The 24,997-nt window shown below is 36.0% G+C and overlaps 2 protein-coding genes across 3 annotated transcripts; one reads left to right on the forward strand and one right to left on the reverse strand.

Annotated features, from left to right (window-relative positions):
* The first annotated feature begins 1,899 nt into the window (after positions 1–1,899).
* On the forward strand, positions 1,900–10,437 carry LOC140813626 (AP-4 complex subunit epsilon-like). Of its 2 annotated transcripts, XM_073172219.1 has the most exons (12): positions 1,900–2,081; positions 2,159–2,761; positions 3,489–3,674; positions 3,984–4,199; positions 4,284–4,394; positions 4,984–5,181; positions 5,281–5,412; positions 6,630–6,686; positions 6,947–7,063; positions 7,297–7,374; positions 8,274–8,417; positions 9,025–10,437. In XM_073172219.1, the coding sequence occupies exons 2-12, from the start codon at positions 2,195–2,197 to the stop codon at positions 10,084–10,086; spliced, it is 2,868 nt and encodes a 955-aa protein (XP_073028320.1). In that variant the 5' UTR covers positions 1,900–2,081; positions 2,159–2,194; the 3' UTR covers positions 10,087–10,437. The 2 variants fall into 2 exon arrangements, with proteins under 2 accessions (XP_073028320.1, XP_073028318.1); XM_073172217.1 differs by having other exon boundaries at positions 1,900–2,761.
* A 10,341-nt stretch (positions 10,438–20,778) lies between these two features.
* On the reverse strand, positions 20,779–23,926 carry LOC140814444 (abscisic acid 8'-hydroxylase CYP707A2-like). The gene is made up of 7 exons (XM_073173434.1): positions 23,642–23,926; positions 23,030–23,348; positions 22,516–22,902; positions 22,220–22,382; positions 21,931–22,037; positions 21,702–21,820; positions 20,779–21,353 (listed from the first exon to the last, which is right to left on the reverse strand). The coding sequence occupies exons 1-7, from the start codon at positions 23,839–23,841 to the stop codon at positions 21,260–21,262; spliced, it is 1,389 nt and encodes a 462-aa protein (XP_073029535.1). The 5' UTR covers positions 23,842–23,926; the 3' UTR covers positions 20,779–21,259.
* Between the last annotated feature and the right edge of the window lie 1,071 nt (positions 23,927–24,997).

Raw genomic sequence — 24,997 nt, forward strand, 5'->3', positions numbered from 1 at the left:
TCTCATGATGTCTTTTCTGTGGATGGTTTGGGACGCTCTTTTGAGATGAGTTATAACTATCTCTATTATTTTCAAAACCACGGCCGCGTCCACGACCACGACCAATTCCACGTCCACGTCCACGTCCACGTCCACGACCTCGACCTCGACCTCGACCAAAACCTTGTCTTTGAAATTGATTTTGGTTTCCAGGTATAAATTCATTTTTACTTACAGCATTTACTTCTGGAAATGCTGTTGATCCAGTGGGTCGGGACTGATGATTTCTCATTAATAGCTCGTTGTTCTTTTCCGCCACAAGAAGACAGGCGATGAGCTCAGAATATCTCGCAAATCCACGTACTCTATATTGTTGCTGTAGAGTAATATTTGATGCATGAAATGTGGAAAATGTTTTTTCAAGCATCTCAGATTCAGTAATCTCATGGCCACAAAATTTCAATTGCGAGATTATTCTATACATCGCCGAATTGTAATCACTGACTTTTTTAAAGTCTTGGAATCTCAACGTATTCCATTCATCCCGGGCGGTCGGAAGTATAACTTCCCTTATATGTTCAAATCTCTCTTTTAATCCCTTCCACAAAGTCATGGGATTTTTTTCAGTCAGATATTCACATTTCAATCCATCGTCGAGATGTCGACGTAAAAATATCATGGCTCTTGCCTTTTCTTGTGACGTACATATGCCATTTTCTTTAATGGTCTCACTTAGACCCAATGACTCAAGATGCATTTCTACATCGAGAGTCCATGGCATATAATTTTTCCCCGTAATATCAAGAGCGATGAATTCGAGTTTTGTCAAGTTTGACATGGTGGTACTAAAAAAAATTAAGATGCATTTTATTAGTTAATAAATATTGCAATACAAAGTAACGGATAAACAACAAGTACAAGCATTTGTAAAAATAAAGAAAACGCACGAGGAGGATATTCTCCGATAAATACAAGACTCGTGAGTATGATAACCAAAATAATTAAAAATATCCTTGAGAAAGCCATCTTTTTTTTCTTCGAAAAATTTGATGAAGAATAATTTTTAGAGAAGAAGCGAAAGTTGGAGTGATTGAATGTGTTTGTGAGATGATATTTATAGGGCAAAAACTAGCCGTTTGTTACCGTTTATGACCGTTGGTGTACAAAAAATAAATGTATGTATTTGTATAATTTTATGGTAATAATATGATGTATATAATATTAGACATATTTAAATAATTATATATATCATATCATAATATTATAATGAGTGTCATAATTTATTTTGTTTAAAAACCTTATAGGCTTTTATACTTGTCGTATCCCTTACCGGGAGTGTGGGATGTCGTCTTAACATCCTCCCAGGATTTATAACAAGTTTATGAAAAATTTATTTTTATTATTTCTAATAATAATATTATATTGTATATTAAATAAATACACAATAAATAAATAACAGTAAAATAAATATAATTACTTTTGTTACCTTTTTCTTTGTTTGGAGCTTGGAAAAGTATGTAGGACTTTTAGAGCTTCGTGCTGATAACGTGTTGTGAAAAAGTAAAAATTTATGGTAAAAAGTAAAATTCTCAAACTCTCAAAATTTACCAAACTACACACTTTATAATATTTTTCTCTCTACTCAATTATGATTTTCTTCACAAATGAGAGATCTATTTATAGGAAATCTTTACACATAATCCAAAAATAAAATACATCATTACCTACATCATCACACACTAATTTTCAATATTCAACACCTATTTTTCAACATTCAACATTCACATTTTCAACACAAATATTTTTCACATTTTAAATAATATTTCAACAATAAAAAATATTTTTAAAATTCAATTTTAATATAAAAATTAAGAAAAAGGTTGGGAATTATCCTCAAAACTACAGTTTATCCAAATAGTAATACTACGTGCATCAATAGTTGTACCTTGTTGAATCTCCTGCGTTAAGATGTCTCCTCTGCCCCGTCTTCGCCGTACACCACCACGCCACACGTAGCTGCTTTCAGGATTTTGATATTCTAAATCCAAACCCTAAGCCCGATTAGTCCTCCTGAATTACCTCAGTCGAACGGTTCAATCAAGGTGAGAAATTTGCCATCAATTTTTCCATTTCGATCTGAGATTGATTCCAAGATTTTTGCTTTTGGATAATTGAGAAGCTGGAGCAGCTAAAGACGATCGGCCGGGAGCTCGCAATGGGCTCCCAAGGGGGATTCGGGCAGTCTAAAGAGTTCTTAGACCTAATCAAATCTATCGGAGAAGCCCGATCCAAGGCTGAGGAAGACCGCATTGTTCTGCGAGAAATCGAGACGCTGAAAGCCCGATTAGCCAGCCCGAATACATCGAAATACAAGCTCAAAGAGTACCTCATTCGCCTACTCTATGTGGAGATGCTGGGTCACGATGCTTCGTTCGGATACATTCATGCTGTTAAAATGACACACGACGAGAATCTGCTCTTGAAAAGGACTGGGTATTTAACAGTTACTCTGTTCTTGAACGAGGATCATGATTTGATTATATTGATCGTGAATACGATACAGAAGGACCTGAAGAGTGATAATTATTTGGTAGTTTGTGCGGCATTGAATGCGGTTTGTCGGTTGATTAACGAGGAGACTATTCCTGCGGTGTTGCCGCAGGTGGTGGAGCTTTTGGGGCATCATAAGGAGGCGGTGAGGAGGAAGGCTGTGATGGCGCTTCACAGGTTCTATCAGAGGGCTCCTGGATCTGTTTCCCATTTAATTTCCAATTTCCGTAAGGTAATCCGTATGTAGGTGTTCGTGTTGATTTGTAAACATTATTTGAGTGGCCACTGATGGTTTGCTTATTTGTGTTCAGTACCACTTTGTGTGACGTAGCTGTCCCTGTCCTCTTCTAATTTCATACTGGAATAGTTGAGAGTCTTGGGACTTGTGGGTGGAGATGTTTCTTGTCGATGGTCGAGTATTGTGTTTAGTGCATGCATGCTACTGGGTGAATGTGATTCATAACTTGAAAACAGTTGTTGAAATTTGGTTGCATGCGGTCTGTGGATGTGCGTGATTTGAATTAAGTGGTTAATTGTGATACTATCTCTTTTATAACAATCATCATGTGATAAAAATGTTAATAAAAAAATGCCATTTAGTTTTATTCAAGAAATATTATGGATAGAGATCACTAGATGTGACCATGTATGATCTATAAGTAATAAGATATTGAACAATGATGATGTGAGGATTTACCAGTTTAGAATCTGACGAACTTCGAAATGTACCAAAGCAGGCAAAAGTGAAAGCTCATTTTTTTATTTGGATTTTTAATTATGGGAAATAGGGCATACTTGAGAGTACTGCACTCGTTCAATGTCTCTGTTGATCATATAAGATGAGTGTTATGGTACATGATGATTTTATCGAAGATAGACATCATAGTATATGCATATTCAGAAAGAAATATTGTTGGTTCCTTAAAGTCAATATTTCTGAACAAATAACGTTGTTGCAGCGGCTTTGTGATAATGATCCTGGTGTTATGGGTGCAACTCTCTACCCACTTTTTGATCTCATCATGACTGATGTTGATTCATATAAAGATCTGGTTATTAGTTTTGTAAACATTCTCAAGCAAGTAGCTGAACGCAGATTACCAAAGAGTTATGATTATCATCAGATGCCTGCGCCATTCATTCAGGTGAGTTCTGATTATATTTGTCACCATATGTCTCTTCCTTATTGTTCACACATTTCTTTTTTCTGTCACTGCACTGACTAGTTTTAATAGCCAGTTTTGCTTTGTCCTTCGTCGCAGCATTGGTGTCCTTTTAATGCATGCCTCTTTGAAGTTTATTCACGATGTTGCTTGCCCACCTTTTCATGCCGGGCTTCTCTTTTAACTCGATGATTCTTTATTTTAACCCCCAAGATCTTCCCTTTTGGCCCACATTTTCCCCGTATTATGGATGTATTCTCCTGAAACATATAGGTTGTGATCTTTCCACAGATTAAACTATTGAAAATTCTGGCTGTTCTCGGTAGTGGTGACAAAAAGGCCAGTGAACAAATGTATACCATGGTTGGTGACATCATTACAAAATGTGACTCAACATCTAATATTGGGAATGCTATTCTTTATGAATGCATTTGCTGTGTTTCCTCATTGCACCCCAATCCAAAGTTGCTCGAAGCTGCAGCTGATGCCATATCAAAATTTTTGAAAGTATGTTTTCTGAAACACATTTGACCATAACAGTCTACATTATTATTTCTAGATATCATGGAACTAACTGTCTCGAATGGGCAGAGCGATAGCCACAATCTGAAGTATCTCGGTATTGATGCTCTTAGCCGATTGATAAAGATAAGCCCCGAAATTGCTGAACAGCACCAGCTGGCTGTCATTGATTGCTTGGAGGTGAGGCATATCATTTTTTATTTTGTGCCATGTGGATTGAAGCAAGTGTTTTCTTATTTGACCTCAAGAAAAATTGGTGGTTGTATTGGTCCATTTCTTCAGATTACACGCTCTTACTTTTCTCAGTGGTCTTATACAGTTGAATCTGGTTGGCTCCTGAATGGAAACTGGAGATGTGCTCTGTTTCCTAGTACCTTTTAGGATATATGTAGTAGATGTCTCCTCAAACGAATGGATAAGGCTGAGAAAAACAATTGAACATTTCTATATGCATCTTTACCCTTGATGTAACTCATTTCACTATGTGTGGTTGGTGATGAAGCCTGAAGAACAACCCTTGTAAATGATTTTTGTTACATTTGGGGAAAAATTGCAGTTTTCTTTTTATAATTTTCCTAGTTGGTACCTAATTCATATAACCTCTTTTTGTTCGTTGGTCTTTATATGAATAGTCTATTCCGGGTGATGAAGAATATTTGGCCATTCATCTTTTATTTAACTTTGTTTTTATGTGCAAGAAGGTTTGTTTTGATTGAGATAGTGTTTCATTTGAACTTTCCTTTAAGTTCTGGCGTGCTTCATGATACAGGACCCTGATGACACCCTAAAGCGCAAGACATTTGAACTGCTTTACAAAATGACCAAGTCGTCGAATGTAGAAGTGATTGTGGATCGTATGATAAATTATATGATAAGCATCAATGATAACCATTACAAAACTGAAATAGCATCTAGATGTGTCGAACTTGCTGAGCAATTTGCACCGAGCAACCAATGGTTTATACAGGTAATCATACTGGTTTGTACCGCTGCTTGATTTGTCCTCGTGTGTTTTTTTTTGAGTAGTTTTTAATTCTCTGCTTCTTTGTCCTGTTTTATTGTCCAGGCTATGAATAAAGTGTTTGAGCATGCTGGGGACGTGGTTGACACTAAAGTTGCACATAATTTGATGAAGCTAATAGCAGAAGGATTTGGACAGGACGACAGCGCTGCAGATAGTTTGCTTATATCATCTGCTGTAAGTTTTCTTTATCAATATGTGTTTCTTATTCGGGTGCAAATACTTGTGTTTGTTTCAAATAATTGTGTTCTATTTTAGTTAGCTAGAACAATTTGCATGTTGAAATGATTTCTCTTATTGACGGTCAGTTCGCTATATTATCTTTCAGCATTTTCTATTTCTTTAAACACAAGACATGTTGATATTCTTGGAAAGCACTGTAACTTTGCATGAGATTAAGATGATATTATTTTCGTTAAGCAATACGTATGTGGAAATTATATTTCATGTATTTTAGTAACGATGAGGTTATTATGTTTAATGGATATGTTCAGTGGAGGAGAATAGCCTTCTTCTTTTGAGAATATCACAAATGGAAAGTCGTAACTTTGACTTGAATATTATCATCCCATTTTTTTGAATCTTTTAAAAATGTATGATTTTTTAAGAACTATCGAGCCCAAATAACTCTTGCATTTTTACCAGTTCCCAGTGTCACGCACTCACGCTACTAATCATGTGGGTTTAGTTACATAAGTTGCATTGTGAGCTTACTAGTTTACCCCACGTGAAACATACTGTATTAGGAAGACTGAGAAATTTGTTAATGCATGTACTACATAGTATACAAACTGTGTCCGGATTTACCTCTTGACTTCAAACAATCTCTATAATCTTGTCAAATTTTCTTGGCCTTCCCTTACGTCTGGTCTTCACGAGGAATCAAGGATGGTGTGGATAAAATCAGGAAGATTTTATGTCAATGTCCTGCATCAGCAGGAAGTTAAAAATGTTATTGATTTATAAATGTACACTACTTGCCTCTTTCATAAAAACCACCGACTATGTCTTTCTAAACAGTTGATTAGTTTTATCAGACAATGTTAACATAGTTTCAAGGCATGCTTTCTAGCAGGCTTGAGGGCTCGGGACACCAAAAGAACCGATGATGTCAGTGTGATTTGATTTAAATTTCTAAATTTAAAGCAACCTTTTGTCTCCCTTAAAGTTTTAAACGCAACTTGGTAGCTCAAGTGTTTTTAGGGTCAGAAATCTTTGTGACACTCCCGTTCCCGTTCTTTGAGTTCTCCAGCTATTAAATATAATTTTGCTGTTTAAGGAAAGTATTTTATATTGTCCACTGCTTGGATTGGCATTCAACTTAATAATATTAAATTGATTATTATGGTTCCGCTCATTTATAATTTCTAATCCGAATTATCTTATTTGTGCAGGTGGAGTCGTATCTCGGAATAATGGGAGAACCAAAGCTTCCATCTACGTTTCTTCAAGTATGTTCTATGACATCTACGTTCCATCTTCTCTCTCTGTTTTTTTTATAATATTTTTTGCTCAATTTTCATTGGTGATCTGTCCTCTGGATCTTCCCATCCTCCTTTCCTGTATTTTCTCTCTCTGGGTATGCATATTATTTTCTTCACGTGTTTATCTGATTCCGTTTTCTACTCATTCTCTCTCTTTGGATGGTTGAGTACTGATTGTGGATATGTCTTGCACTCTTGCCTCTCTCATCAATTTACTTGTTTGTCAGGTCATTTGCTGGGTCTTGGGGGAGTATGGGACTGCAGATGGCAGGTATTCCGCCTCATATATCTCTGGGAAGTTGTGTGATGTGGCGGAAGCACATTCAACTGATGACACAGTCAAAGTATGTATCTGGTTTGTTTTGTAGTCTTTCGGGAATTTTTTGTTTATAGTAAACTTAATTTTGGAAAATAAAAATATTAGGTCTCATTGCTTTGCTTTTTGGCCTGAAGACACCTTTATTAGCTTCCCTTTTCAGAAGTGACTTTTTCTCCCAATAGTTTTTGTGTATTATTTTGCTAATTTTCTGATATTTCTATCACTTAGTTTGTGTCTTGTTTTCTCCTTGTTTTGAAGGCTTATGCAGTTACGGCGCTAATGAAGATATATTCATTTGAAATAGCATCTGGTAGGAAGGTGGAGATATTACCCGAGGTTGGTACTTTGAATTATGTGTGGTTGATTTGACATTCTATTGCGTCAACTGCATATATCTAGGTTGAATATTTTGTCTGTTGTGCTTTCTTCCATTTATGAGAGTAAGTTCCTATACAAGAATCAAGACGTATTGTTATCACTCATCAGCGTTATCATCTTTATGCATATCCCTTCCTCCTTTCCCTCCCTTTTTGGTGCACGTCACAGCCCTCACATTCTCCCTTCTACTGATGATTTACTTGAATGATTGGATTTTCAAAATTGCCATGAAAATAAATATTATAGATTATGGTGATAATAAGAACTCCATCAACATGAACAAATAGTAAGTGATTTTGTTATGAGTGGGGTTAGTGTTTTTTGTTTTATTTGTTGAGTTGCTATTTATGTAATATACAACATGGTGCTCGAATAGTTTGTAAATGAGGATTTATATAATGTGGCTCTATCACCTTTCTTTTCTGGAAAAAACTGGTAAAACTTGTGTCAGATGTTTTGACAATTTTAAAATTAACTTCACATAAAATGTTGTTCCCAAGTTTTGTATGTTACCAGTAGAGAGTGGCTTGCATCTCTCTTCTATCTAGAGAGGTTGAATTTACCTGGATTTGGAAACTCAGAAAGTGTGCTCATGCGTAATAAATTACGGTCATTTACGGGCATTTTTTCTGCTTGCGTTTTCATGTTTTTGTTCGACTGTCAAATACCTGAGCACAGTTTATGCTCTAGGAAAATATTTTTGTAGTTGACGGGTTCATTCTGATGAATTATAAATGTATATTGATTTTGATGGTATCTCAGAGGATCAGAAATGTATCTATGTTTCTTCAATTTCCTACCGTAATCACTTGATTTAGAATAGGTTTTCCAGACCTGTAACCTCTTTCTCGCTGCAGTGCCAATCATTGATTGAAGAAATGTTGGTGTCCAACTCAACTGATCTGCAGCAGCGTGGATATGAGCTTCAAGAAATCACTGGTTTAGATGCTCATGCTCTTGTGAATATATTGCCAATGGACTCTACTTGCGAGGAAATTGAGGTAATACTGACTATTAGAATAAACTTTTCTGGTTGGACCTTGTTTATGTATACTAGCCCCGTTGCGTTCATATCCATTCCATTGTTTGTAAATACCCATGTTAAAAAAATTTGAAATAAAATTTAAAATTTTCTGATTTTTAATAAGTTTTTTAATTTTTTTTACATAAATTTAATTTTTCATTCAAAAAATAAAAGAAATAGGGGGATAAAAAGAGGAGTGATATTTTGGGGATTCTAAAAATGACATCATGACATCATTTTGAACTCAATACAACAAACCAGAGTTTGGATTAATTCACTGCGTGGTTTCTACTAACCTATGATAAAAGAGTGAAAAAGAACAGCTACTTCGAGGATATAATTTCATTTGGTAATCTATTCGATTTGTAGTTTTGATTTCCTACGATGTTTTCTGGGGCAATGAAGAGCTTGGATTCTTTATGGGAAAAAACAAAATTATGCCAACGGAAATTTTTGCTTTACTCATCATATATCAATGCTAATACTAATTATGGGTTCTTGTTTATCTGTCTCTGTTGCCTGCATTGTGTTTTTCTATCACCATCTTTTAGTTGATGGTCATAGCATTTACCAAATCTTTGCAGATTGATAGAAACCTTTCATTCCTCGATGCATATGTCCAACAATCATTGGAAAATGGTGCTCAGCCATACATCCCTGAGGACGAACGTATAGGAATTTCAAAGATTAGCAATTTCCCAACTCAAGAGCATCAAGAATCCTCAACACACACTCTTAGATTTGAGGCCTATGAGCTACCAAAACCACCTGTAGTCGTTCCTCCAGTACTTCCATCCTCAACTGAGCTTGTTCAAGTACCAGAGCCAGCTTACATTCCAGATATTCAGCAACCTACTGCATCTGTGCCGTCTGCCTCTAATACTGAGTCATCAGAAATCAAGCTAAGACTTGACGGGGTTCAGAAAAAGTGGGGGCAGCCCACTTTCTCCTCTACTGCACCATCTACACTTGTCACTGATTCTGTCAAGATTCAGAATAAGGTGACTCAACAAGATTCAGCGGTCAGTTCAAGCGCAAAAGCGCGTGATTTTTCCCATGATTCAAGAAAGCAGTTGCCTGAGATTTCTCCAGAGAAACAAAAACTAGCTGAATCACTATTTGGTGGTGCATCAAAATCTGATAGAAAACAGCCTCATAGCCAGAAGGTTTTGAAAACACAGCATCACACTGCAGATAAGACTCGTGTAATCAAGAGCACAACGTCGTCTGATGCTACCAAATCAAAGTCATCCGAACCACCTCCAGACCTACTGGACTTGGGTGAACCATCTGTCACCAGTAGTGCACCATCTCTAGATCCATTCAAGCAATTAGAAGGTCTTCTTGATCTAACACAAGAATCGTCCCCGATAAATACTGGTGGAGTTGGGACGTCTGAGGCCCCTGATTTTATGTCTCTCTTTGCGGACACATCTTTGACTTCACAGAATGACAATGATCCCAATCCTGTGACAAATATGATCAACAAAAATGGTCTTGGAGGCAGCACAGTTGCATATTCGACATCACAGATGAACAAAGGACCAAATTTAAAAGAAGCCTTAGAGAAGGATGCATTTGTAAGACAAATGGGTGTGACTCCATCAGGTCAAAATCCAAATTTATTTAAAGACTTGCTTGGCTAAAGGTTTGGTTGAAATCTTGTGCACCGATCAATATCCTAAGAATCATGGCTATGTGGTTGCGATTCTGTGCCACGAGTATGAGCCAGATTCTGGAGAAAATTGGAGCCGAGTTGGTTGAAACCCTGTTTGTGTTGATAAAATTCAGGTGTACTTTGTATTGATTACTGGAGAGGGTACTGTGAGTAGAAAGTACAGCGAGGATTGAATTTTTTGAGGCAGAAGAACTTTTGCTTTGTTCAGCGTTTCGCCACTGTGATTTAAAATTATTATTACTACAGAATTGTTGCTTGTCTTCCTTTTGAAGATTTATTTTTTCCTTGGATGATAAACAATTCGTTTGGTTCGAATTAACTGATTGTCTGCATATTGGTAGTTAAGAACCTCGGTTTGACCTGCGAGCCCAAACCAAGTGGCCTGTCGTAGACCTGGCCAAGATTCGAATTGGAACCGTCTCACAAAAATCAGAATCGATTCGGTTAATCGAATTAAATCCAAAATCGGGTAAATTCTCGGTTTAGTCCCAAATCTTAAGTGTGTTTCTCGGTTTGATCACAAATCAATTTTTTGATCCAATTTAGTCCCAAGTCTTTACATTATTTTACCCCGTTGGTATTTCCGTCAAATTAGAGGTTGAAATAAACGGGAGAACCACGCTCGGCCTTTCCTCAATTTAGAATCCCTAATCGAACACGCTCTTCCAATTTCCAACGGGAAAACCACGCTCTTCTCTCTTCCGCTGCACGCTCGAGGTAATTAGTGTGTCTGTTACTTTCTTGTGCTTTGATTTTGGCCATTATAGTGCTCTGTTGTGCTGTGATTTTGCCGTCGAATAGAGTGCTGTGATTTCTTGTGCTGTGATGTGATTTCTTGTGCTGTGATTTTTGCCGTGATTATAGTGCTCCAAAGTTTACAAAAACAAGCCATGAATGTGATTTTGCTGTGATTTTGCCGTGATTTTGCCATTAGAAAACAATAAATTCTGCCATTGGGTTGACGATGCGGGTTGCTAACTCGAAAGAGCTCAGCTGCATATGAGGTCAAATGTGGATACCATGTGTTCGAACAATTGAACCAACAATGACGGATGTGCATTTGGTGTAATACTCACACTGTCATAGCCTCATTGGAGCATCCAATTAACCACAAAACAAGCTTACTTGTATGCTTGTCAAGTAATCTAGTTTACTAAATTGGTTGAACTATTATTAATTCTTTTGAGGATGGCAAAAAATAGAACCAAAACTGTAGAAAAAAAATTAAATGTAGAGGCCAAAAAAATACCGAATAACAAGAAAATGTAAGTATCATATGGTTTGTGTGCCTAAAGTCTTTTTCTGTCAGCCTTTATATGCTTCATATCTCAAAGTTGGTATTCTTCTTTCAAATAGAGAATGAACATGGCTGATGCAATGAACTTCCCTGAGTAACTTTTTTTAAAAAATAATATACTATATATGTGTTATTAAATTGCTGAAGTTATTCCCAATACTACTTATTATTCTTATTTTGCAACTGTCATAGGATCGATGTTCCCAATACTACTCAGGTTTTATATCTCATATTTTCATAATATCATGTTTTTTTTACCCTCATTTCAGGAGGTCATCGAGGAAAGCTAAAAAAATGGTGGTGATCCCTTTAATTTCAAGCAATGTTTTATTCTAATCGTACTTGTGTATAAAAAAAATGAGAATTGCTTTGTATTTTCGTGTATTGTAGGGGAAAACATATGTTGTCTTCGTTGGACGTAAACCTGGTGTATACGAGACATGGGAAGAAGCACACAGTCAAGTCAACAAATTTAGTGGGGCTTCTCATAAATCATTCTGGAGTAGGGATGAAGCATCAAAAGCTTTTCATGCATACCTAGAGAAACAAAATCCATCTGCTTCATTTATGTCTGACGAAGAAAGTTCGTGTGCAACTTTTAGCACCGCTCCAAAAAGCTGAAAAATTATTAAAAGTGAAAGATTTGCTTTTAGATTGAGAAAATGAGAACCGCAATCATTTATTGAAGGTTGCAGGGATAACGGAAGAGATTAAACAACTAGTACAATCTCTAGAAATTAGTGGCGACGATTAGATATCCTTGCGTATCTGTGTATCTTTAAGTTGGATTTATAGGTCTTCCTTCTCTGATGCAGTTACTTTCAATTGTGAATTTTGCTTCTTTCTTTGAGCTAAAGACTAAACCAAGCTTCAACTCTGGATTTTCAAAATCCTTTCTTGGGTCAAACAATACATAATTTTTAACTTCATCCTCATCAGAATCATGAAGACTGGTCAAACCGTCACTATCTACACAAATATCCACTTCACTGTCATACTCATGCATTTTATGAAGGAGATCGTTTGTATTTTCTCTTTCAGAGAACCATTTTTCCTTTCACAGATTCTATATCATGGACAACAAATGCATCAACTAACTCATTATGTTCTACAAAATCATACTCAGTGTTATCAAAAATATCAACATTTTCATCTCCCACTTCATCATTTTGACCATCTAAGTGTTCAATATATATTTCAATCTCATAATTTATTGGAATATACTTTCTAAGATTCAACACATCCGAATCATTTTTCAAATATCTGCCTTCACTAATTGTAGTTCCAACTTTGTGCCAAAATCTAAAAGAATTTTTGTCTTCAAATCCAAGCTCCTCCATAAATCCCCACATTTCAATCATTCCCAACTTATCAAGATCGACGGAATCAAAATATTCAAAACTCTCACCGATGTATTCATCGTGTTTTTCAAGAGATTTGAATCTTCCATTATAATATATTTTAATTGTAAAGAGATCCCCAATTAATCCTACAAAACAAAAACAAAAAATACATTAAATTATCATAAAAAATGCATCAAAAAAAATTTAAGCGTGACAGTTACCAAAATAATACATTACCATAATTCGGAGTGCTATTTCTTGAGGAGTTACTCCGTCTAGCCATTAGGTATCCACGAAGTCACCTTAGTCACATGCACAAGGAAAAACAAATGTGACCTGTTAAAATTTGGAGGGGTCTAAATATCTAATGAGAAGAAGAGGCATTTGGATCGGATCCGAGTAGCTGTTCATTGTTGCCATTAGTTTTATATTGTTCCCCATTTGAAATCCAGTACGTAGCTGTTCACTGTTGCCATTAGGGGTATAAACTTTTTTATATTTGAAATCCATTAGTTTTTAATTGTAACCGAGTACCTGTTCACTGTTGCCATTAGGGATAAAAACTTTTTTATCCTTTTTTTTAAGAACATCTTGTAACCCATTTGAAATGCACATTGAAAACTTGATTTGGGCATGCTGAGCTATTTCGAGTTAGCAACCCGGATCGTCAACCCAAGAAATCACGGCACTATATTTGGAGCACTATAATCACGCCAAAAATCACAGCACAAGAAATCACATCACAGCACAAGAAAAAATCACAGCACAACAGAGCACTATAATGGCCAAAATCAAAGCACAAGAAAGTAACAGACACGCTAATTACCTCGAGTGTGCAGCGGAAGAGAGAAGAGCGTGGTTTTCCCGTTGGAAATTGGAAGAGCGTGTTCGATTAGGGATTCTGAATTGAGGAAAGGCAGAGGTGGTTCTCCCGTTTATTTCAACCTCTAATTTGACGGAAATACCAACGAGGTAAAATAATGTGAAGACTTGGGACTAAATTGGGTCAAAAAATTGATTTGTGATCAAACCGAGAAACACACTTAAGATTTGGTACTAAACCGAGAATTTACCCTCCAAAATCAGAAGGGAACCAAAAATTATTTTTGAATTTTAAGATCTCGTTCGCATGGACCATTTAAATCATGTAACTAAAGTATTTTGATCAAATTAAATTTAATATCTTATTTTAATTTTTAAAATAAAATGTTTTAAATATTAATATTATTTTATAATGAATAATTAGTTTCACCGTCACACTATTTCATTTATAGTTGTCTTTAAATGTAGAAGAATTGCTGTAGTATAAGTCGAATCGGAATCGGAACCAGAACCAGAACCGTTAGAAAACGAAACTGTAACCGTTTCTAAGTGATTTACCTTTCATTAGAACCAAAATTATAGAATCCAGTGTCGTGGTGAGGCACCGAGACGGCGAGGCCTAGACTATTGTGGTATGTATATTATATTATATTATATTATATTATATTTATTTATTATTAGTGTTGTTATATTTATTATTATCATTATTATTATAATTTATTATTATATCTATGCAATTTTTGGACAACCCCCTTCTCTAGCCCAATATGATTCAGCCCAGACCCAGAAGCAGCACATACATTAGCTGGTCTGGGCCAGAATTTTTTTAAACCGGACAGATTGGAACTGGCATAGTAAGTTTATCTGGCTCAGCCCATTTTACCATGAAGTCACCCTTTGATTTCAGTTATCCCGCCTCTTCGATTTCCCTGTCCCTCTACTTCAAGCTGAGCTAATGGAAGATGGGAAATGGCGAGAATCCGTATCCTTACCGATATTCTGCTCCTAAGAGGTTTTAATTTGTGTTTTCATTGTGATATATTTATACTAATTCATAGTTCTTCCATGATAATCTTTTTTTTTTCTCCTTTTTTTTGCACAATTTGCAGTTACAGAAAGATTTTCCGAGTTGTACTGCAGCGGAGTTGGATTGCCTCGATCACCTCTTTCTTCAGGTATTTTTTATTGGTTATTTACTCAATATATCGGGATTTATTCTGATTCTTATTAGTTTACAAGTTTGTGCCATAATTTGGTGGGGATTAATTCCTGGCAAGTTCCGCTGCATCAGTTTTTTTTCTTGCTAAACAAACAGTCTCTTGTCGATATAGGCCATCGGTATTGTTTTAAAGATCGTTACACTTAGATTACAGCTTCATACCTACTAAAAGTCTAAAATGTTATGTAATAAACTGAAATATAAGATAATATAATTATTTTTTAAGTTTAGTTATTATAAAATTTAAGTCGTAGGATGATACAAGAATGTGTGCCGAATCTAATCCTCGACACCAAATGGTGCATTATAGTCTTCGGGAGCTTTGATTTTCTGATTGCGTTCCTTGACTAGGCATTTCAAGCGGGCCTGGTCGGTATCCAATGAGGTTCCTGCTATGTGTGGGCTCAAAAACCGACCACTTTGTGAACAGCCTGAGGCCACACGAAGTACATGTTAATTGTCAACCGACCAAATCTAGGAACAAGATTTTACGGCATAAATGTTTGAAAGCTTCTGGTTGATTTTCAAACTTTGCATTATTGTGAGTATATTCGTTTGAGGTGGAACTAGGCCAAAAAAAAAAAAACCAGGGCTGTATTTGGTGGAAGATAAATCTTTGATGCTCTTTCTATGCTATACTCGGACGATGCTAACAAACTCAATGGATCGAACATGCTAGATCATGAGACCGTTGCATGATATATTTTATCCTGAAATTTTATTTTTTTTCTATCTTCTCATGCATTAATCACTCTGCCGACCTAGCTTAGAAAGAATCCACAAAGCATTAGCGTCCTAAGGACTTTAGTACTTGTACGAAACAACCCATATCCCATTTACGAAGGCGACGTTTAAAGAGGCCCAACATGTTTTTTTTGACTTACTTGTACATAAATGTTGATTTCACGTGGTGTAGGATTATTTGATTGCAATATCCATGCTAGTTAACTTTTAACAATTTTTTAGCCTCACGTGTTTTATCTTTCTCATTATTTTTATTACATTTAGAGTATCATCTGATTTGCAAGCAGTTGACTTGTCTTTTTCCCCCCTTATGGTTTCTTTATAGCTCAGCACAATGTTGTTTTGATCCGTTTATAGACAATGGGTTTATTGTAAGAAGTAATTGAACATCCGTTTGCTAGCGTTTCGTTGGAAGTTGTTTTCAGCATGAGAACTTCATCTGCCGTCGATTCAGGGCTTTTAGCTACAAGGGGCGACAGACAATTGCACAAAATTTCATCTTGTACTCTAAAAACTAGAGAAAAAGATAGAGGGAAAGGACTTCATCTTTATGAGAAACTATGCAAAATTAAAGAAATAGATAAATAAAGTCTCTCCCCTCACTTTCGGTTCAGCTTGTCTCCATGTATATAAGTTTTGACAAAATATTAAAATAGTCGAGATCTGGGAGTTGATTAATATTATATAAAGTCTTGTTTATTAGTGAGATTATGTTGATAGCTCAGCGTTATTCGTTAGTAAGTAAGATAAGGAAGAGAAACACTAATTAAAAATCATTTGACTTTTCTCTATGTGATATGATATTGCCAGCTAAATCGAATCTGGAGGTGGGCGTTGTATGGATTCATTGAAAATGTAATGCTTCTGATAGTTGGATAATAATAGAGATGTCTACTGTCTTCAATGAACATTAAAAAAGATTATTCTTTTGCTAAAATATCATTATCCCCCAAATGATGGTAAATTTGAAGTGTTTATGTAGGTAAGTTTAAGTTTTGGAGCGTGAGGATCTGTTATTGTTGATATATATTAATATATGAGACATGGTGTTGGGGAATTACCCCTAAACGATGCCGACCGAGATGATAATATAGTACCCAAACTTGCGGAATAAAATAACCAACAAGAACACAAAGATTTACGTGGTTCACCCAATATAAGCTACGTCCACGGAGCACTGCAACTATTATAACCGGAAGAAATTTTACAACAAGTGTATACAACAATACACTCAATATCTCACACTCCCAAACCCTGAGTATAACCGAGAAAATATTTTCTCTAACTCACACAAGAGAATACCTGCACTCAAGAAAAAAATACACTCTTTTTTTCTATGCACTCTCTATTTATCAAAGCTAAAAAGCTTTTGATTTTGGGATACAATAACTGAAGGAATTGAGCTCTATTTATAACTCAATTCCTCGTTCAATTTTATAACAAAACCGATGTGGGATATGTGAGAAAGCATGTTTTATATTATTTAATTTAATGCGGGTCCCACCCCATTAAATTCGTACCTAACAATTCTCCCACTTGAAGACTTGATTTCAATCATGTCTTCACACCATCAGTGCAGCAGCTCATACCTCCTTTGTGTTAGTCCAGGAGACCAACTGAAGTCAAACACAACTTCAGTTTTTCCATGATAACAGCCTTCGTGAGCATCTCAGCTGGATTCTTGCTTTCAGGAATCTTCTCAAAGTTCAAGACTCCATTCACTCGATCTCTAAGGATCCTCATTCCAAGGATTTGTTTTGCACCACTCAAATCCTTCAAAACAAATTCCTTTGATAACTCTTTCCTGAGTTTATCAATCTCATCCAGACAAGCTCCTGCTATCAACATATCATCTACATATATCAGTAGTATGATATAATAACCATCAAGCTTCACATGACAACAGTGATCAGCCTGATACCTCAGAAAACCATCATTATTCATTACACTGTCAAACTTCTTGTACCACTGTTTTGGAGCTTGTTTGAGACCATACAAGCTCTTCTGAAGTTTGCACACCATTTTCTCTTTCACTCGTACTTCAAATCTCTGTGATTGATTCATTTCTTCATCTAGATCACCATAAAGAAACGTCATCTTTACATCTAACTGTTCCAGATGTAAATCTTCTTTTGCCATCAATCCAAGTACAGTCCTGATAGTAGTTAACTTTACCACCAGAGAGAAAATATCAGTGTAACCAATGATTTCCTTTTCACCTTTTACAACAAGTATTTCTTTGTACCGCTTGCTACCGTTATGTTCTAATCGGTACTCCCACTTGCTATATAAAACCTTTTTGCCTTCAGAAAGTTCTGACAACTTCCACATGTGATTGGATGACAGTGAATCCATCAAATCTTCCATGGCTAACTCCCACTGTTTAAGGGTCTCACAAACATCCGATTTATTTTCCACAAAATAAACCCAAAATTTCCTGCTCGAATCGTCAACAGTAGTGCCATAATATCTTGAGTGATCTTCAAGGGATGTCACAGGAGATGATCCACATACATCAGTATGTACAAGCTCCAAATCAGCTGATGTCGGTTCTTTGACCTCTTTTGAAAAGCTCACCTTTTTATGCTTTCCAAAAAATACAGCTTCACACAACTTGTGTTCAACGATTTTTAATCCCGGTAGCTTTCCGTTTGAAACAAGCATCTTCATTCCCTTCTCACTCGTATCCCCAAGCCTACTATGCCATAGACTTGAATTAGCTCCAGCATCCACAACCGCTAATTTATTCCTCAAACTGGAAGTCATATAAAGTGTTCCAGTTTTCTTTCCTCGAGCAACAATCATGGCTCCCTTTTTCACTTTCCAGGAACCATCACCAAAAGTCACATTGTGGCCTTCATCATCGAGCTGTCCCACCGAGATCAGATTGCATGTCAATTTTGGTACATGCCTGACTTTGTTGATTTTCCAGACAGATCCATTTGACATCTTCATCCGTACATCACCCATACCAACAATTTCCAAGAGTTTTCCATCAGCCAGGAAAACTTTTCCGTAATCGCCAGCAATGTAATTGTCAAACACATCGCGATCACCAGTGGTATGAAACGAAGCTCCCGAATCCATAACCCAAGAATCAACAGGGCTTTCCATGGATAATAGCAGAGCATCATGTACTTCCTCAGTAACAACATTAGCGTTGTTCCTTGTTGATTTGCAATTCCTTTTCAAGTGACCAGTCTCACCACAGCTCCAGCACTTCAAATTCTTTTCAAAGTTGCTTTTGTCTTTTCCATTTCTTGACTTGGACCCACCATGCCATTGGTTAAAACTCTTTTCGCCACTCCTGCCCCTTCCTCTATTCTCGAGATTTAGAGCAGAACTTGATGATGTTCCTTCACCAGAATCCATCTTGCGAACTTCCTCGGCAAGAATTTGATCTCTGACATCATTAAATTGTAGCTTTCTTTTTCCAACAGAGTTGCTAACCGCTGCCCGCATTGGTTCCCAAACATTTGGTAAAGACGCCAAAATAATAAGTACCCGAATCTCATCATCAAATTCAATTTCAACCGATGTTAGCTGTGAAACAATCGTGTTGAATTCATTGATGTGTTTAGCCACCGAAGTACCTTCTCCCATCTTCAAGTTAAATAACTTCTTCATGAGATGAACTTTATTGCTTGCTGATGGCTTCTCGTACATGTCCGATAAAATGGACATCATCTCCTCCGTTGTTTTTGCCTCCGCCACGTTATGTGCCACGTTCTTCGTTAGGGTCAATCGTATTACCCCTAACACTTGTCGGTCAAGAAGCTTCCAGTCATCATCCTCCATCTTTTCTGGCTTCTTTCCTGATAGAGGTTGATGCAGCTTCTTACTGTACAGATAATCACTTATCTGTAACCGCCAGAACGAAAAATCTGTACCGTCGAACTTGTTGATTCCCGGTCCCGATCCATCATCTCCGGCCATCACTTCTCTAGCCTTAACAGAAAATCAAAAAAATCTTTTCTGATGTGGAAGATCAGACAAAGCTGCAACCACAGAGCATACTCAGAATTCTTAAGAATTTTCACAACAAGGCTCTGATACCAGTTGTTGGAGAATTACCCCGAAGCGATGCCAATCACGATGATAATATAGTACCCAAACTTGCGGAATAAAATAACCAACAAGAACACAAAGATTTACGTGGTTCACCCAATATAGGCTACGTCCACGGAGCACTGCAACTATTATAACCGGAAGAAATTTTACAACAAGTGTATACAACAATACACTCAATATCTCACACTCCCAAACCCTGAGTATAACCGAGAAAATATTTTCTCTAACTTACACAAGAGAATACCTGCACTCAAGAAAAAAATACACTCTTTTTTTCTATGCACTCTCTATTTATCAAAGCTAAAAAGCTTTTGATTTTGGGATACAATAACTGAAGGAATTGAGCTCTATTTATAACTCAATTCCTCGTTCAATTTTATAACAAAACCGATGTGGGATATGTGAGAAAGCATGTTTTATATTATTTAATTTAATGCGGGTCTCACCCCATTAAATTCGTACCTAACACATGGGATGAACACTAGATTATTATATGAGATATAGGATGTAATACGAAACTTCCAAATGATTTATTAGCTGTTCTATCCAATTTATTTTATTGAATACAAACCGTTTTGTTATGTGATAATTATTCTGATGATAGAACTCAGATATCGATGTTTGATACGAACAATATATTTGGAGTTGACTTTAATAAAAAAACAATAAATCATGATTTGATTATGGTTTGATTTACATTGGAGTACTTGATTTTTGGGAAGTCAATTGGCCATAATGAGACTCTTGAATACAAATAAGTACAATCTGGTTGGCAATCTGTAGTTCTTTTTCTTTATTTATTTTTTTTAAAATTGATTTTGTCATATATATTTCACGTTATGGGTAAAGTTGAATGTACTCAAATAAATCAATTGAACATTTCAAATAAAATTAGTAATAATACCTCAATTGCAAGGGGATTGTTTTTGTACATTTTTCCCATGGTTTAAACGCATAATGATACTTTGCCTGATAGTGCTTTTGACATTTGGTACAGCAAGACGTCGATATTATGTAGGTTTCACTTACCAGAGTACATTTTTAGCTTTATTTGTAATGAAGACCAAGTAACTCATTACTTTGACTACTGGCCGTATGTGGTAATGAATGTAATATTTTTGTGCAACATGCTGCTCATGTTAATGATATTAATAATGGTAAGAAAAATAATTGTGATAGTTCGAATGAGCTTTGGGAGTTGATGGGAACATAATTTTCAAGATTTTCATGAATTGCCTTGCGGACTTTTTACATGGATCTGACTAATCAAACACTGAAGGCAAATAAAAAGAATATTGCTAACTATATAATTAATCGATCTACTCCTATCCTCGAGTCTCTGGTCCTTGATCTGAAAAGAATATTGCTTAAACCTTCTTGAAAGTCTGTGCTATCTATCGAAAACCGTTGTGCAATTGGCTTTTGTGGGCTCTTTTCCATCAGAACTCTTCTTCTAGTTGGTACATTCCACCTTCTGGAGACTGAGGTTTTACGTGCACTTGATGATGCTCGATCATAAACAATTAACGTGAACATGGACTCCATGATCCAAAAGGATAGAATGTAACTTTCTGGTTCTGTGTTTTGGCGAAATGATATTCTTTATATGCTTGGGTAAATATTAACGGGCTTCTATTATCAATCTCTATTTTTTGAGTGAGAGTTTGATTGGCAATCCATTCTGGGGAAGAGCAAAGGGTCCATACTGGATTCCATTTTGTGGGCCAATCATAGACCACCTGCAAGAATCAAGATCGAAAGATTGGAGCAATTTAATGATTTAGAAGATAATTATCAGACATGCTATTTTTAGAAAACGAAATTCCACCACATATTAAAAGCAGAAATTCTTGTGTATACTCCCAGTCTTGATATGGTTGAATTTCAGCCACACGTATAGAACTGGTGCGTACAAGATATTTCCAATCAGGATTGATTTAGGAAATTTGAGGTTTTCAAACATGCACCGCTCTTGGTATGGCAGTATCTAGGTTACAGAAAAGAGGGGCAGGTTCGAAGTTTCTGTTTGGAAATTGATGTTTGATTAGATGTTGCATTTTATGAAATTGGTTTTAAAGCTATCTCACCTGTACTTGGTAGTGAGATGGTGTACAAGGACCAAAATCTCTAGCTTGGCCAACTCATTTCCAGGACATGAGTGGGTCCCATTGCCAAATGGGATGAAACTATTGGGTTTTGGAGGTGCCTGTCCAGTGAAAGTATGCGCCATCAGATAATGGAAGATGAGAATATACTCAGATTCGATAATACCACATATTACAAAAATCAATGACGTTTTGTGTGTATTATATTCACCTCGAATCTTGAAGGATCAAACTTCTCTGGGTCAGAGAAATTTTCTGGGCTGTGATGTATGTTCCTGAAAAGTGGCAACACTTTCCATCCTTTTGGAATGATATATCCTGCAAAAAATTTGGAAGGAGAAAATGGTTAGAACATACATTCAAGAATATTAAAGATATAAAAAACTAAAGGGTGCCTATTAAATTTCAGGCCAGACTAGGGGATCTGTTGTTATCAAAAGACACTGAGATATAAGTTACGTTCTCATTATGTTTTAGACAAATATTTCATTTCAACTCACCACTAAACTCGACATCTTCAACAGCTTCTCTGAATGTAAAAGATAAAATAGAGGCAACTCTAAGTGTTTCTTGGATGACCCTTGTAGTGATTGGCATTTTCTTGGTGTCCGCCCATTTCAAAACATTCTCTTCTTTGTACTTCTTTATGGCTTCTTGCTCTTCCTGTAAGGTCAAGAAACATGCATAGAATGTGACAAGTTAGTTCTAACATTTTGGTTAGAATATACAGTTGGCATCTTATGATGAAACCATCATTAAAAAAACTGGTATACATTTTCCTGATATGGGATCTTACTGTGACAGCTTGGAGAACACTTGGATTTTCAGCTAGATACTTGATAATCCATGTTAGAACACTAGCAGTTGTGTCACGGGCAGCGAAGATTACACCAATGATATTGTCTGCAATTTGTTCATCGGTTAGTCCTTCTGTCTGCCCCATGAATGATCCAAGTAAATCCGTGTGATTATGTTTCATTTGTCTCCTAAGGGACATAATTTTAGCCAAAATCTGTGCCAACTCCTTTCTGGCTTTCATGGCCTTGTGAAAAAGTGTTCCAGGAACATTGATTGGCATCGAATTGTATCCCTTTTCAAGAATGTAATAACACCTCTTTAGATCTTCTCTATACAGTACTTCATCTTTTCCTAAGATCGACAGTAATGCCACATTGAATGTGTACTGCAACAATCAATATGAAAGCTATCAGTATCAAGATTTCAAGTTTTTTTAGTAGTAGAAACAGGGAAACTGGTTTTTTTTTTGTCATTGTTTTTTGTTCGGTAATTATTTAGAAAGTGTAACATACTGTTTTCATCTCTTGATAAGTTGTTATCAATTTTCCTTCCCACGACTGGAGGGAACCAATGGCTAATGATTCGATGTCTGATACGATATTCTTGATTGCCTCAGGCATGAATGCGCGGAGGACGAGTTTTCTAAGCTTGGTGTGGTACTCTCCTTGATGGAAGAATATGGCCTGTTTGCCCAACATTCTCTCCTTGCTAGCTGGAAATGTGGGCTTAAAGAGGTGAGCTTTAGACACTAATACAACTTTCGCTGCTTCTGGACTTGAAATCATCACACAAGGACATCCCAAGATGTGAGTCTTGAATATCGAACCATACCTATAAAAAATTAAATGCAGTAGCCATTTCAGAAAACATTTAACTTGAAAAAAAAAGTGTGATCTACTAATTTCTTCGGTGGTAGAATAACGAGTTCTTGAATTCGGGCTCCACCAAGTGTCTAAAAGCAGGATGAACCCAAGAATTTTAGAGAGGGGATTAGACCGAGAAAGGAATTTGAATTCCTAAACAAATAACTTGTAAAATTTCAATTTTTCAATTTGATATCGGACGACCACCCCCTCGTCCCAGTTGGATCCATCTCTGACTAGAAGTAAGGAAATTGAACTTACTTCTTGACTTTTGAGGTAAAGAAAACATTTGGGTTTTGTGAGTATAATTGGAAGGTTTCACCAATATAAGGCCAACCCATTGTTCCTGGTGGAAGTGGCAATTGAACACGACCAATGTTCAGGAATTTGAGGATGTAATTTAGGACAGAGAACAAGAAAACCAAGACCAGTATCAAGGAACACAAGGAAAAGGATTCCATATGATTGTGTTGTAATACTGGTAGTGAGAAATTGGTGAACTTTTCCTTGGTTTCAAGTTGAGGCAAATGATATAAAGATTGTATCCTGTGAAGAAATGAAGTGAATGTAAGGAATATTTATAGGCAGCCTGAATCTCATACCATATGAAATCTCCCTCCAGCTCATGAATTGGTAAGAATAGAGAGATACACATGAAGGGATGAGAGAGAAAATTGGACACGTGTCATCTCAAGTTCGCCAAGAGAAAGGGTATGTGGGGGAGTTATTGGTTGACAATGAATGCTTCATGAGTCATGAAAGAGAGGTGGTAGAAAACCCACCCCTTTTTAAGGATATCACAGAAGAATAGTTGGAAAATTCGTAGCGTCCGTACAATACCATAAACTTTGGGTTTGTATCGAAATTATCTGTTTTGTTTTATTAATCTTATCAAATAAATATTATATATTGGAAATTCGATGTTGTACCGTTCCAAATTAATGAGAAATTTTTTCCCCACGCGGGATCAAGCATGAAGCTCACATGTTTAAACCAATCGGGGTGGTTGGATTTTTAGTTGAGGGCATTGTTGCTACATTAGACTAACCCATATCACTGCATTCTTATTTATTTATTTATTTTTGAAACATCATTCCTATTTGATAATTCGTAGAAGGCATACATGGATTTAGCTAGGGATGTAAAAGTGTTGAAGTAGTTGGATCGAGTCTATTCGAAAAATATTTGATTTGAATTTATCCAATTCGAGTTGTTTTCAAATATGTTTGAAACTTTTTTCGAGCTAAACTTGAGACTGAATTATTTTTTTGATTTATCAATATAATATGATTACATAATATTAAATACATGTATTTCAAATCTTTTGAGTATTTATTTTCTTGGAAAAATATTTGACTATATTTTGGAAATATATAATTTTGGTATAAATTTCTTTATAATTTCTCATTTGGCCAAAAAAGAAAGAAAATAATGGCCTAATTATGCACTATTTTCGAATATGTTAGAACTTTTTTCGAGTTAAACTTGAGATTGAATTATTTTTTCGATAGTTCATGAATTTTAATATTTTATTAATATAATATAATTATATATTAAATTCATGTAATTCGAATCTTTTCGGTATTTATTTTCAAACAAAAGTTTCAGTATCTCGTG

This window comes from Primulina eburnea, chromosome 15 (genome assembly GCF_022965805.1).
Source record: "Primulina eburnea isolate SZY01 chromosome 15, ASM2296580v1, whole genome shotgun sequence".
Classification (NCBI taxonomy): Eukaryota; Viridiplantae; Streptophyta; class Magnoliopsida; order Lamiales; family Gesneriaceae; genus Primulina; species Primulina eburnea.

Coding starts and splice junctions, on each gene's coding strand:
- LOC140813626 (XM_073172217.1), top strand. CDS start 2,195: ATGGGCTCCCAAGGGGGATTCGGGCAGTCTAAAGAGTTCTTAGACCTA. Junction 5,413..6,629: donor GTTTGCTTATATCATCTGCT/GTAAGTTTTCTT, acceptor TTATTTGTGCAG/GTGGAGTCGTATCTCGGAAT. Junction 6,687..6,946: donor TTCCATCTACGTTTCTTCAA/GTATGTTCTATG, acceptor CTTGTTTGTCAG/GTCATTTGCTGGGTCTTGGG.
- LOC140814444 (XM_073173434.1), bottom strand. CDS start 23,841: ATGGAATCCTTTTCCTTGTGTTCCTTGATACTGGTCTTGGTTTTCTTG. Junction 22,903..23,029: donor CTTATCAAGAGATGAAAACA/GTATGTTACACT, acceptor TGATTGTTGCAG/TACACATTCAATGTGGCATT. Junction 22,038..22,219: donor TGAAGATGTCGAGTTTAGTG/GTGAGTTGAAAT, acceptor AATTTTTTGCAG/GATATATCATTCCAAAAGGA.